At 50.2% G+C, this 14,045-nt stretch overlaps 1 protein-coding gene across 1 annotated transcript; it reads left to right on the top strand.

Annotated features, from left to right (window-relative positions):
• Window positions 1-222: 222 nt before the first annotated feature.
• On the top strand, window positions 223-10,352 carry LOC143014080 (centrosome and spindle pole associated protein 1-like). The gene is made up of 28 exons (XM_076167860.1): window positions 223-319; window positions 1,019-1,141; window positions 1,254-1,326; window positions 1,467-1,570; window positions 1,817-1,879; window positions 2,120-2,430; window positions 3,369-3,454; window positions 3,607-3,703; window positions 3,970-4,027; window positions 4,151-4,425; window positions 4,541-4,677; window positions 4,865-5,006; window positions 5,294-5,402; window positions 6,536-6,683; window positions 6,774-6,902; window positions 7,002-7,114; window positions 7,331-7,480; window positions 7,579-7,722; window positions 7,792-7,914; window positions 8,017-8,083; window positions 8,309-8,432; window positions 8,588-8,739; window positions 8,833-8,961; window positions 9,079-9,119; window positions 9,223-9,286; window positions 9,533-9,642; window positions 9,810-9,954; window positions 10,056-10,352. The coding sequence occupies exons 2-28, from the start codon at window positions 1,037-1,039 to the stop codon at window positions 10,241-10,243; spliced, it is 3,387 nt and encodes a 1,128-aa protein (XP_076023975.1). The 5' UTR covers window positions 223-319; window positions 1,019-1,036; the 3' UTR covers window positions 10,244-10,352.
• Window positions 10,353-14,045: the final 3,693 nt, after the last annotated feature.

The following is a 14,045-nucleotide window of genomic DNA, read 5'->3' as shown; positions in this document are numbered from 1 at the left end:
AAACAGACTTGCACATATTTGTAAAGCTACTTGCCAGCTACTACAGAGTAGTGAATCAAAGTCTCAACAGTTTGCCATTGCACTGTACCCATAAATCATTTGATTCAATCACCTACACTCGTTACACGGGTTGGCCGTTGTAAACACGTCCCCGCTGCTTGCGTCCTTTTTATTTGTGTGAATCAAGCCGGAAGTGATTCATCTTACATTGACATTCTTTTATTTTGACAGTGGGACGCTTTTCGAAGAAAATCGAGCCAAGCAGCCGCCAAATGTAGCGGGCTAACGAACACGACCTGATCCGTCGTCAAACTTAAAGGTAAGCGGTTCGGACGCTTTCAGACAATTACGCTGACGTTTATCGGACAGTGAAACGCTAGAGCTCAGGATTAGCTCGCTTAGTGTGTCGATCACGCTCGGATAAACCGAGATGAAGTTATTAGCTGGGTAAAGTTAGCATTCTTAAGGTATTACTCTGCGCTTTGTTATCTTTATCTAAGGCTTTACTTCATTTTAAAGACAAAAGTTGCCGTCCTACAAGTGTGAACGACCTGTAACCAGTGACCGCCATTCATTAAGCGTCAGAGTAAAGACAGCCTATAGCCAATGACAACAATGGCACTAGAGGAAGAACAGTTAGCCAATGCTATCGATGTGTTCCGTGCAGTTGCTTGACAACGGGCGTGTTAAAGTGACAGTACGCAGACCCGAGCAGCACAACAGCTGATTGATTATTTAATAGAAGCAGAGGAAGTATGGTGTGTTTGCTCGGGAGACCTGGGAGGCACCAAACACACTCATGTGGGGAAACTCGCTTCCTCAGCTTCCTGTCTGAATCTCAGGCATGTGAACAGCTGACAGCAGGTGGTTGTATTGACTTTAAGAGCTCACAGAGAAGCAACCAATGACTGCAATCTGCTATTGAGGTGTTGCTGGTCCAAACATTTGGTCTTCCTTTTAAATGTTTATATTTCTCTGACAGTCGGTTTCCTTCTGTGGGGTTTGTGTTCCCCTTCAGTATGTTTATCTTTGCCTAATGGAGATGGACGATGAGCTGGAAATCTTCATCAGGGAGCGCAAGGCCAGACTGCTGGAGGACAAAGCCAGACTGGAGCAGGACCCCCCTTACATGGAGATCAGGGTGAGGGCACAGCAGCTGACCTCAGATGCTCCGGGGTCGAATCAGTAAACCTGGGAGTTCTTCAGTTTCATCCCAGGCAGCAGTAGATAATGCTGAATGTTTGAATTCACAGGCAAAATCCCACAGAGGCTATGGGTCCACTGTGAAGGAGAACATCCCTCCAACATCTGCAGGTCAGGGGAAAGGTAGGATTACAACCAAATCTCTCCCTTTTGTCTTGAAAAGGAAACATTCATGTGTTTCTGCGTCACGCGAGCCACTTTGTTTTGACTTGAAACTCTCCACCTTGTGCCTCTATTAATTATGAATGGCTGTGTGTTGTCAGAGGAGAGTTGCATTGTGGGTCTGCCTCTCGGTGTGGAGTACGAGAGGAAGAAGCAGCGGCTGCAGCATGAGCTCCGGATGGACTACAGGCGCTACATGGCTCAGGTACTAAAGGTCTCAGGGGGGCTCGCAGGTCGAGCATACACTTCTGAGTGCACAGGAGTGGATGAAGCCTTGTTGACTGTAATGGCAGGAGCACGTGTGGCGTTTGAAGTCAAGATTGAAACACAAACGGCTCCTTTAAGCTGCAGATTCCAAATCTATCCTGCTGGGGTCTTATACACTGAAACAATCAAAGAAGGTTAAGCTGCACAGTGCATCTGTTCTAACTGCAGTTATGTTTTGTCACAGAAAAAACACCTGGACTCTTTAGGACCTGGATCAAGGCTCGCCGAGACCTGGAGGCATGTTAAGGTACTGCAGGTATCACATTATACTCAGGTCAGAGGTCAGAGAGAGGACAGAGACTCTGCAGTATATCCTCTATTTTCTCACTGGTTCCACCTAGCACACGTGTTTTATAATCAAGGTTAAGGTTAGAAGTGATAGTTTATGATCACACAGAGAACCAAACAAATGAATTGTGTTTGCAATCACACTTCTCATGGTGGATTTGGAGCTAAGTGCCATTTGTAATCCCGTCTCCTCTCCCAGGAAAACCAGGCTCCTCGTCTTCCTCTCCAGCCTGAGGACCAGCCCGGCCCTCGAACCTTCAAGCTGCGACCTTCCTCGCGGCGTGAAGCGGCTGCGCTGAGCGACCACGGGGTGCACAACGCTCTGCTCCTCATCGGGGCCGAGGAGGAGCAGCCGGCGTTGCCTCCCGAGCGAGAAGGCAGCCTGGGCAGGCCTGTTGACCTGGAGGACGAGGAGGAGGAGGAGCTAGAGCTGATGGAGGGGAGGAATCGAAGACCAATGGGGGTGGAGCCTAGCTATGAGAGGAGACCATACAGTAAAAGTGATGGGAGGTACCTGGAACAAACCATTTTCCAATAGTCTTCTTCAGAATCCTGTAATACCGTTTTTCAAGCAGAGGAGGCAGTGTTTCACGTTTAGAGTCACAAACTGCTGCTCCACACTTCTGCACGTTGTCTGATACACTTTGTGTCCACAGATATAAACACAAGTTGTTGAAAATCTTCACATGTTTCTGACCTCGCTGTAGATTTTTCATCAATCGGTGAAAAACTGCTCAAGCTCGCGAGAACACATCAGTTTTCCATTTCCTTCAGGTTCCCCTCCATTCTACAGCTCAGCGGCAAGCGACGAGATAAAACACTTTTACATTTTTAACATTAGTGAATTAAAATGTTTCCTACCTACCGAGCTCCAGCTGAAGCCAAACACAAGTAAACAACAAAAATCGAGTTTGGGGCTGCGTGTGTGAATGAGACCCTGACGTCATACACACCTCTCTCTCTACAGGTAACGCCATCGTACTGTGCGCGTGCTCGTTTCTGCGCGCGTGCTCGGTATCTTTCACGTCGTGGCTCCGGTTCCCCGTTTTTCTCGCTCTTGTTGTTGTTGTTTCTCTGCTCGGTCTCTTGTCGCTCCGTCGCCGTTACCGCCTCACATCAGAGACGCCCCCCGGTTCCTCGGTAGTGATATGCGCTTTAAACTGTTTCGCAGCGGCAACAAGCGCAGGAAGATGGAGATGGAGGGGTGCGAGCTTCACAAGTGATGCATCTTCATTTATTTGGACTAAAGCGAATCTGTCTTATCATCTTCACCCTCACGGCTCACCTTAGCCCCGCCCACTAATGTGCTAGATGGCGTTAACATGCACAGGTTTCAGTTAAATGAGCTAAAGTCAAAATGCTCTTCTGCTGCTTCTTCTTCTTCTTCTGTGACAACTTGTTTGTTATGAAGAAGCTGATGTTGTTTCTCTTTTGTTGTCTCTTCTCAGGGATCCTCCTCTTGTAGCCAGAGAGGGTCGGAGGTCGCGGGCTCCAGCCCATAATGATGTGGAGTTTGCCACTGGCCTTCTTATTGGTTAGATACCATTTTATTATTATTATTATTATTATTATTATTATTATGATGAAGAAAGGAACTAATTTGTTTTACAGTCAAACATCCAGCATCCTCCAGCTTTTGTAAGGGTAGTAGCTTGAACATTCTGCTGTTTCTGAAACCTCTTCCAGGAGCCCATGACACAAAGGAGGTCCTGCAGAGGAGGAAGGAGCGCTACAGGCAGGAGCTGCAGGAGCAGATTGCAGAACAGCACAGGAACAGAAAGAGGTTCGCTCACACAACACACTCCTGTAATATAAGGAAGGAATTCTTAAAGGGAGGGTTAAAAGTGTCACCGCAGTAGCCAGGGGTCAGAGGTCAAAGGTCAGGGGCGGAGCATGTAGGTGTTGTGTATCTTTCTCAGGGAAATCCTATCAAGGGCATCACTGCTGGTTGTTAGACTGGTAACTGCTTCCATCCTTGTATCTCTGTTGTCTTTGCCTGGTTCCATTGTGACTTTGTGCCTGTTTGATCTCGTTTGTGTTCTTATGCAGGGAGAAAGACTTGGAGCTGACAGTCGCTGCCACAGGAGCGAACGATCCTGAGAAACAGGTCAGCTGGCAACCGGAGGCAGTTGGTTCCATGCCCTATTCTCTAATTTGACCTCTCACTCTTTGAGGATTGAAAAGTGTATTTATTTCTCTTTTATTTCATCTCTTCCTCTCCACAAATCAGCCGAATCGAATCGGGCAGTTTGGACTGGGCAGGAGGAAAGCGCTGCAGGTTTTGGAGCCGTCCACCTCAGGAGAGAACGGATCAGCCGGCGGCCTCCAGCGCGATGAGACGATGAGCCTCAGGAACGGAGAGCGGCCCCCGCCCGAGCAGCCGCACGTGGCCTTCCAGTCCCCTCTGCTGGAGTACAGCGCCGCTCTGGGCCTGGGGGGAGGCGGCCTGTCTCCTCACAGCCAACCTGCTGCCCCGCCCTTCCTCAGACCTCTGGACACGCCCAGGTAAATGTGCAGGGGGACCTTTAACCCCTGCTGGCCTGGTGCTGAGCAGCCCTGCTCTTCATATAGAGTCAAAGTCATATCTAATGTAACTTCCTTTGTCCCCTTGTGTTGTCAGACTCCCCATGTTCCCTCCTCCTCCTCCTCATCATCATCCTCCTCCTCACATGCTGGCTGATCCCTACAGGGGCCCGTACGGCGACGCCCATCATTACTACGGCACCAGAAACATGCTGGACCCAAACATGGCCTACTGTGAGCGCCGGCCTCTTAAAAGCCATTACAGCTGTGCTTCATAACACACAGAAACACACACTGATGATGACGTGACACACACCAGATCAGCCTGTAAATCACATTACACACAAGCCAGACAAATGTACAACATGTAGTATCAACATCATGTTTCTTTTCTTGCCTTCCTTCCTTCCTTCCTTCCTAGACGCTCACCTGCCTCCTGCAGGTGTGGGCCCTCCTGTGTCCTACTGGAACATCCCACCAGGGGGAGCTGTCCACAGCCAGCTGGGTCACCTCAGCCCCCACAGTCAGCTCAGTGGGAGCAGCTACCCTGAACCTCACATTCAGTAAATATGTTCACTCTCTGCCTCCACATGTCACTAAATACAAGAAAATCAAATCACAGCTTTTCTATCCTCCTGTGTTTTTATAATTGCACATTGTTGATTTTATGCATATGGGTCATTTTCTGTGAAATGGAAGCAGATCATCTCATCCCAACAAAACACCTGTTGCCAAACCTTTACCTCACATTTAACCACACGTACAAATTGGGGGATTAAATAAGAAACAACTGTGTAATCTGGATGTATTTTCATATTTGTGATGTGTAATCCTCATCCTTCCCTGACAGACCCGGCAGCGAGTCAGCGGTGGACTCTGGAGCGGCGCCTGTGCCTCCAGAGCGGCCTAGATCAGCCAGGGAGAGGAACATGAGCTACAGAAACGCTCTCCAGCTGCAGGTGAGAGCCCATGCTGCTTCCTGCATGTCAGATCCCACCTCAGCACCCATGAAGCCTCTAACCTCAGCACCCATGAAGCCTCTAACCTCAGCACCAATGAAGCCTCTAACCTCAGCACCCATGAAGCCCCTAACCTCGGCACCCATGAAGCCTCTAACCTCAGCACCCATGAAGCCTCTAACCTCAGCACCCATGAAGCCCCTAACCTCAGCACCCATGAGGCCTCTAACCTCAGCACCCATGAAGCCCCTAACCTCGGCACCCATGAAGCCTCTAACCTCAGCACCCATGAAGCCTCTAACCTCAGCACCCATGAAGCCCCTAACCTCGGCACCCATGAAGCCTCTAACCTCAGCACCCATGAAGCCTCTAACCTCAGCACCCATGAAGCCTCTAACCTCAGCACCCATGAAGCCTCTAACCTCAGCACCCATGAAGCCTCTAACCTCAGCACCCATGAGGCCTCTAACCTCAGCACCCATGAGGCCTCTAACCTCAGCACCCATGAGGCCTCTCACCTCAGCACCCTTGAAGCCTCTCACCTCAGCACCCATGAAGCCTCTGACCCTAACCCAATCTGAACCACAAAGCCTCCAGACACAATGACTTTATTATGAGAATGTGGAGTTTTACACTTAAGCCTTCTTCTTACTTAAGGTGCTTTTAGACACTAGATCACTAGGGTGGAGTAAATGTTTGGAAGTACATTTGTTGTTTACATTTGTTAGCAGGAAGCCTCCAGAAGCGGCGTCCTTTACCAGCAGGTAAAGCAGATCTGACTGTAGATCCTTCAGTCTCACCTCTCAGGTAGACCAGAGGGTTCTTTAGATCCCGTATCGGGGTTCCAGTCCCGGCTCTGCATTGTGAGTCATGATGTCATAAACATCTGCGACATGCTTGAGTGGCTCCATTCACGATGTCATTAACGACGCGTGATGCCATTAGCAGCTATCACACCCCCAACAATGTTTCTGGAGGTGAAGAGGAGGAACAATGCTCAATGTGCAAACATACAGACCCATGCCCTCTCTAATTATAGTGAGATCACACACACACACACACACACCTGGGCATAATGGATCTGAAAGGTCAGGGAAGACTTAATAAAGTTGTTGTTTCTTTTCTCTCTGCAGATCCAGGAGCGACAGGAGCAGCAGCGCCTGGAGAGGGAGGAGGAAGAGCGCTATGAAGCTCGGCTGGAGGTCGACCGGAAGAACAACGAACCGTGGGGCCGCGGCGGAGGAGGGGCCCCGCTCAGAGACGGTGCCGGAAACCTCATCAGTAGGTCCTCGGGAGGGGAATAAGAGAAAAGGTTGAGGAAAGGCTTCTGCAGCTTCAGTGTCATTCTTCTTCTCTTCCGCTCTCCTCCAGCTGACCTCAACCAGATGCACAAGCTGAACGAGAAGGTCTACGTCAACCCGGAGGAGTGGCATCGGAAAGCCGCCGCCGCGCTGACGTCCCGTCGGGCGGAGCTGCCCGACCCCGCCGACCGGGTCTCAGGTACTGGAAGGCTTCTGCTCTGTGACTCATGAGCTTCTGTACCAACGTGGGAAGTTGTGGAACTCTTCAGTCGTGTTTCCTTGTGTTTCCTCTCTGCAGGCTTTGCTCATGTGCAGACACCGCAGTTTGCCCGAGGCTGCGTGTTTGGCAACCAGCACACACAGCAGCAGGTCCATGAGCAGGACAGCTACAAGGCCTGCCTCACTCAGCAGGTACGGCTTCAGAGCCCTGAGTCAGAGCCCAGAGTCAGAGCCCAGAGTCAGAGCCCAGAGTCAGAGCCCAGAGTCAGAGCCCAGAGTCAGAGCCCAGAGTCAGAGCCCTGAGTCAGAGCCCTGAGTCAGAGCCCTGAGTCAGAGCCCTGAGTCAGAGCCCAGAGTCAGAGCCCAGAGTCAGAGCCCTGATGAGAGTTGATTTGAATTTGTGTGCAGATTGAGGAGAAGCGTCGTAAACAGACAGAAGAGAGGGATCGGATCAGACTGGAGGAGGAGAAGGAGGAGAAGAAGGTGGCTGAGCAGAGGGCTCGCATCCAGCGGGAGTATGACGAAGAGCAAGAGAAGACCAGACGGAAGGAAACGGAGGTGAGTCGAGCTGAGGGACGTGGTCCTGTCCTTCTCCTCTACCTCTCTGCCTTCCTCACTCTGGTCTCTCTCCCTCTCTCTCTCTCTCTCTCCCTCAGCTAAAGGCAAAGCACGCCGAGGTCATTCAACTTGCCGAGCAACGCAAGAAGGAGGTGGAGAGGAAGAGGAAGGACGCAGAGGAGAAGGAGAAGGCAGCACAGCGGGAGGAGTACGAGAAGGAGAAGCAGGCTCGGCTGGAGATGGTGAGCTCCACCTCCAGACACACTCTGTCCAGAATGTGTCACCATAGTAACCACCTGTCTGTGTCTCAGGTCCCCAGGGAGCCGTCTCCTCCCATCCCCACCCTACAGGGGAAACGTGTGAAGCCCCGCCCCCCGGCCTCACCCCAACCGCCCCCTCCGGACAGCCGGCACTCTGTGGCCCCGCCCTTGTCTGTGAGTCTCACACACACGCATGAATACGATGGTTGATGTGTCCAGTGTTGTTGTTTGCGTCTCTATCACACCTGACTGATGATGTGTGTGTTCACTCTGAAGGAGCGCTCGCAGTCTAGAGCGCATTCTCCCCCCGTCCCTGCCTGCAGGAACCAGCTCAGGGCCGCAGGTACACACACACACACACACACACACACACACACACACACACACACACACACACACACACACACACACACACACACACACACACACACACACACACACACACACACACACACACACACACACACACACACACACACACACACACACACACACACACGCTGTGTCATGTGCTTCTAATGGAGGTTTGGTCAGGCCTTGTGTCACAGTGTGTGTGTGTGTGTTCCAGAGGACAGGCGTGAGGTGGCCAAGGAGCTGTCAGCTGTGCGTCGGCACCTTCGCTCCACACAGAAGCGTCTGGAGAGTCCTCTGTATCCTAGCGACCTGGAGGAGCTGGGCTCTCTGAGTCACAGGTCAGACACACACACACACACACACACACACACACACACACACACACACACACACACACACACACACACACACACACACCATTCCAGCCGTAAATCCATTGGAATTTGGTTTTAAAGCGGTTGAAGATTAAGCTCCTGCAGTTTTCCGTGTCCAGGCAGCACGAGCGCCCCCCGGTGGAAGTGTTTGACATGGCGAGGCTCCGGCTCCAGTCTCACGTCTGCAGGCCGAACTCCAGAATCACAGAACCCAGAAACCTGCTGCAGATCCACGACTCGCTGCAGCTGCAACTGGCTGAGGAGGCGGCAGGTCTGAGAGAAGGAACTGTGATGAGTCGTTGTCGTCGTTGTCGCCGGGACGTAGCGACTAAAATGTAACGCCTGGTGTTTGTGTTTGTTACAGATGCCGAGTCCAGGGCGGCGTCCAGCGGGGCGCACAAGAGAGGGGAAGTGAGCACGGCCAGCAGGAGGCGCCGTGAATACAAGGAGCCGTATCGCCTCATCAGCAGCCACAGACCTCCGGCTCAGGACGGTCAGATCACACACAAGCACACAGGCACACCACTGCTGTCACACACTTCATTTATTTGATGAGGTGTTTGCTCATTTCCCTCCACTGCCTGAACTTCCTGTCGTCTCCATCCTGCAGATTATTTGGACCTTTCTGCTCTTCATCACAAACTTGATCTGGTGAGTTGACGCGGCGGCAGCACACACACACACACACACACACACACACACACACACACACTTTCTGTTACCCCGGTGGAGACACATGTGCTGTTTGTTTCAGAGGAACTTGATGGAAGCAGGATCAACCAGAGGCTCCCTGCTGGAGTCAGAGGGCGCCTTTATCGGTATGTGGTCCATCGCCACGGCAACGTTAACATACAAAGGAATGTGGTAGGAACGTTTTGAGGTCAAATGCTTTGTGTGTGTGTGTGTGTGTGTGTGTGTGTGTGTGTGTGTGTGTGTGTGTGTGTGTGTGTGTGTGTGTGTGTGTGTGTGTGTGTGTGTGTGTGTGTGTGTGTGTGTGTGTGTGTGTGTGTGTGTGTGTGTGTGTGTGTGTGTGTGTGTGTGTGTGTGTGTGTGTGTGTTCTCAGACCCCCTGGGCGATGCCTTTCCTGCGCCCCCCATACCAGAGATCGACAAACCACCTCAGCTGTCAGCCAGAGAGAGGAGAAGGCGGGCCAAGCAGTCACTGCACCTACAGGTAACACACACTCACGCAGACACACACACACACACACACACACACCAACCTGTACAGCCATGTGGTCCACCTGCAACACACTCCTCCATTCATGTTAGTAATCAGCTGCAAAACAATAGAAAGCAAACAAGTCAACCATGACTCTGGCGTCTCCTGGCTGGTTGTAGGGAGACTCCGCCCCCAGCGAGCTCGACGGCCAACGGGGCGACTACAACTCCCAAACAGAGAGGAGGCTGCAGAGGGAGGGGCAGCGAGGCGGCGAGGGGAGCGGCCGGGACAGGACGGGGCGACTGGCGGCCATGAGCACAGCAGGTGTGACACATACACACACACACCACACACACACACAGGAATAAGGTAAAGAATGCAAACGTTCACACAGATTTCACGTCTCTTCTGCTCTCGTCCTTCAGCTGATCTGTCCGATGACGACTCAGACTCCCACCTGCATGAAAACGTCGACCGCCAAAGCTCCATGGAAACCATCGCCACAGATCCGTGGACACGGTCCGGAACGTCGGACACGCTGAAGTTTCTGGACCGCCCGTCGAGGATGGAGCAAGCGAGAGACTGGAAGGGGCGGCGCCACTTTCCCAGCTAGGCTGCTGCTGTGAAAGTGGTGTTTGTTTGTTTGTTTTCTACTCTCTGGTGACCTCCCCGTGTTCTTCCTCCTCCTCCTCCTCCTCATCGTTACTCTGTTATAAAGTATAACACAGTAAATAAATTATATTTTAATAAATTATTTTTCAATTACATAAGAGTTGTGTTTTGTTTCTAACTCGACCTGCTGACACGTCCTCTAACGCCACCGTGCACACTGAGTGGAAACAGACCTTTGTTCAATTTACAAATTAGATCAAAAAATAGGAAATGTGAAGTTTTAAACTGCTTTATAAAGGAGCTGGAGAAAACACACACACACACACACACACACACACACAGACACACACACATACACACACCCTCTCCGCTGACCCTATATCTCACTCTATGTTCACCGTCTCTGCCCCCTCTCTGTTCTCGCTCTCTCTCACTGCACACACACACACACACTCTCTTCCTCTTTGCTGGCTGGATGAGCACTGTCACTCTTCCTCCCTCGCCCTCTCTCTCTCTGTCTCTCCCTCGTTCTCTCTCTCTCTGCCTGTATGAGTGATGACCTTCTCCAGCTCTGGATGGGAAGGAGGATAGAAGCCATCTAAACTCTGCTATGCCCCCATTACTCACCCAGACACCCCCGTGTCAATACCCCCGACACACACACACACACACACACACACACACACACACACACACTGCATCCCACTCAGCATTACACTGACTCACTGGCAGCATTGCAAAAATGAATTGTCCAGGCAAAAAGCCTTCGACTGGTTGAAACTATTTTGGAGACTATTTAGTGTGTGTGTGTGGGTGTGTGTGGCGCCTCTGTGCTGGTCTGTGACAGCGTGCAGGCGATCTCATTCATTTCGTTCAGTGATGAACCCTTGATAAGACAAATGAACGCCATAGCTAATTTTTGCTAATCAGTCTGTTGGATTAGCCTGCCAGTGCACAGCGCTCCTCCTTTACGTTCTACTGGAGAGATGTAATGAAGCCTCATGACCACTGGAGGGCACTGACGGATCACATGAAGCCCTGTGACTGGAAAAGTTAAACACAGCGCGAGCGAAACCGAGTTTTGCTCACGCTGTGTGTGTGTGTGAGGTTTATTACGACAAACGGAACAGAAAGAAGACTTTTAACAGAACATGAATACAATGAATGAGACCACGAGACTTCTCCTCTCCTCCCCTTTCCTTAGAGGATGAATTTACCATTTCCTTCTCTCTTCCTTTTTTAGCACTAAATAAACTAAAGCCTCTTCCAGCTGCTCTCCATTGTAAACCCCTTTCACAGCCACGTCTCCTTGGCATCCTAACGAGCTCCCCGTCTCAGCAGAGGGGCCTTTACTCCTCTCCACCTTTCACCTCCCTCATCTCCTTTCCTTCCTCTTCACCTTTTCCTCTCTTCCTTCTGCCAGCATGTACAAGCCAGGACGCATCAAACCAAATTTTGGATCAATCGTTTGATCATTCAATGCAACAACACTGCTACGCCCAATTTAGCTGACACAGACAGACACACACACACACACACACACACACACACACACACACACACACACACACACACACACTGCGGCCTAACCCTTGTGTTACCTCTGGGACTGCAGCTGACAAATGACAGCGCTGCTCGTCTGCCAACCTGCGTCTCTCTCTCTCTCAGTGGGGTGTGTGTGTGTGTGTGTGTGTGTGTGGGGACAGTAAAGAATCATTGAGGGACATGGGGAATGGAGGCGAGTGTGTGTCAGTCTTCTAGCCTCTTGATTGGTTGTGTTGTACGTACAGCGCCTGCCTGAGTTCCTGCGTCACACGGAGCTTTATGGATTTTGACAGGAAAGATGGTTTGCTTCGACCGCGTTGCTCAGCAGACGATGAAAAACAAGTTATTTTCCTCCTGTTTGGAGTAGAAACTTCACATTTGTGCTTTTAAAAATCAGTTGGATGCACATTTATGGATTTCTCCCAGAGGAAAGCGAGGAACGAGGGGAGAAGCCTGGACATCAGATGAGTTAGAGGTGTGTTAGTATGGAGGAGGCCTGATGCTCCAGTGTGAGAGAGTCCAGACCAGCATGAAGCATCCACCTGCTCACAGCTTAAAGATCTCACACACACACACACACACACACACACACACACACACACCTCCACCTGCAATCTGTGTGAAACGAGGACTAATGACTGTGTTTAGTCTCTGCTTAAAGTTGGGATGATTGTGAGAGAGAGAGAGAGGAATCCCCATAGTTCTGTGTTTGTGTGTGTGTGTGTGTGTGTGTGTGTGTTTGATGTCTTTAATTAGGTGGAGTGTGAGATGAAACACAACAGGAAATCAACAAAGTGGCATCTCCATAAAGGTTAACAACTTCCCAATTCTCTGCACCTTCGCTCACTTTACATCGCCTGACAGAAAGATAGAGAGAGCTGTGAACACACACACACACACACACGGGATTCTCCTCCTAATCGCTATAAGATCACCAATAGGGGAGGAGAGAGACGACAGGACGGTTTGGTGCTAAAGGCCCAGAAGCTTCCATGGCGTTTCTTCTTCTTCTTCTTCCTTCGTGCATCGCCGCGTCTCCTGCAGGCTGGAAGCTCTCACACCGCTTTGTTATCCTCACGCTCCATTATCTCTCCCCATCAGTGGCCGGGGCCTCTGGACGACCTTCACCAATCAGAATCGATCGGCTTTCATTCGCGTAAATCACCAGGAAATCCAAACAGTGGAGGCCAATCTTCCTCTTCTTCCTCTTCCTCCTCTCCTTCCTCTCCCATTTTTGTCACATTTTGTGCCATATTCCCTCTAAATTCGTTCACTGCGGGGGAGATTAATTACTTGCTCGCACATTTGTGGGATTTAGTTTTGGGTTAATTCAGATTCAGGCAGACGTGATGGAAATAGAGCTTTAGAAAAGGTCGACTGTTTCCATAAACATGTGACGAGTGAAGAGACGTCTCTATGGCAACGTGCCATCTTCATTTGGCTTTGGGATGCTGATCAACCAACATCCATCACACACACACGCACACAAACACACACACACACACACACACACAGTTTAGGTCATGGTGTATTTCCCTCCTCAGTTCATCATTTTGTTAGATTTCAATATTAAACGCAGAAATACATAAATTAACCAAAGCATATTAAACTGTCACTCCAGGGTGTTTCCTGTCTTCACGCAGACCTCAGTGCTCTCGGGCAAGGCACCCTCACTGGAGAGTTAAGCTACAAACCAGAGTCTAAACAAAGAGGTGGAAAGATGAAATGACAATAGATTGAGCAGCGTCCTGCACTCTGTCTGCTCATGTAAATGTTAATGTGGTTAAGTGCATTTTAATTAGAAAGATGCAGAATATCAAAGTGTTTAAACCGCAGCCACTCAGTCTCAAAGGTGATTTCTTTTATTCTAATTCTTACACTTGTTTTTTTTAATATAAACGACCTTTTCTCTTAATATAAAGTGCTTCCTCCGCCTTGTTCCTGCTCTTGATGGGTTTTTTAACCCCTGAATTGAGTGAAACTGGACCAAAGAGGAATGATGGAATGATCTCACCTCACCTGCAGAGCCTCGATTCTCTCTGAATCTCTATTTAAACTGAACAAACTTGTGTGTGTGTGTGTGTGTGTGTGTGTGTGTGTGTGTGTACTCGTCTTTGTGTTCTTGCTTATTTATTATATTATAATCGACTTTATACTCAGAAATTCTCAGGCCATAGACAACCACTCAAACGGCTCGTCTCACATTAACTCATTCTCACCACTAGATGGCAGCAGAGAGCTCAGACACTCACTACCAT

The sequence above is a fragment of the Genypterus blacodes genome, unplaced genomic scaffold, assembly GCF_046128005.1.
Source record: "Genypterus blacodes isolate CSIRO-AG114 ecotype Tasmania unplaced genomic scaffold, CSIRO-AGI_Gbla_v1 ptg000179l_1, whole genome shotgun sequence".
Taxonomy (NCBI): domain Eukaryota; kingdom Metazoa; phylum Chordata; class Actinopteri; order Ophidiiformes; family Ophidiidae; genus Genypterus; species Genypterus blacodes.
The sequence above is the reverse complement of the archived record's forward strand: the minus strand, read 5'-3'. Positions and strand labels throughout refer to the sequence as shown.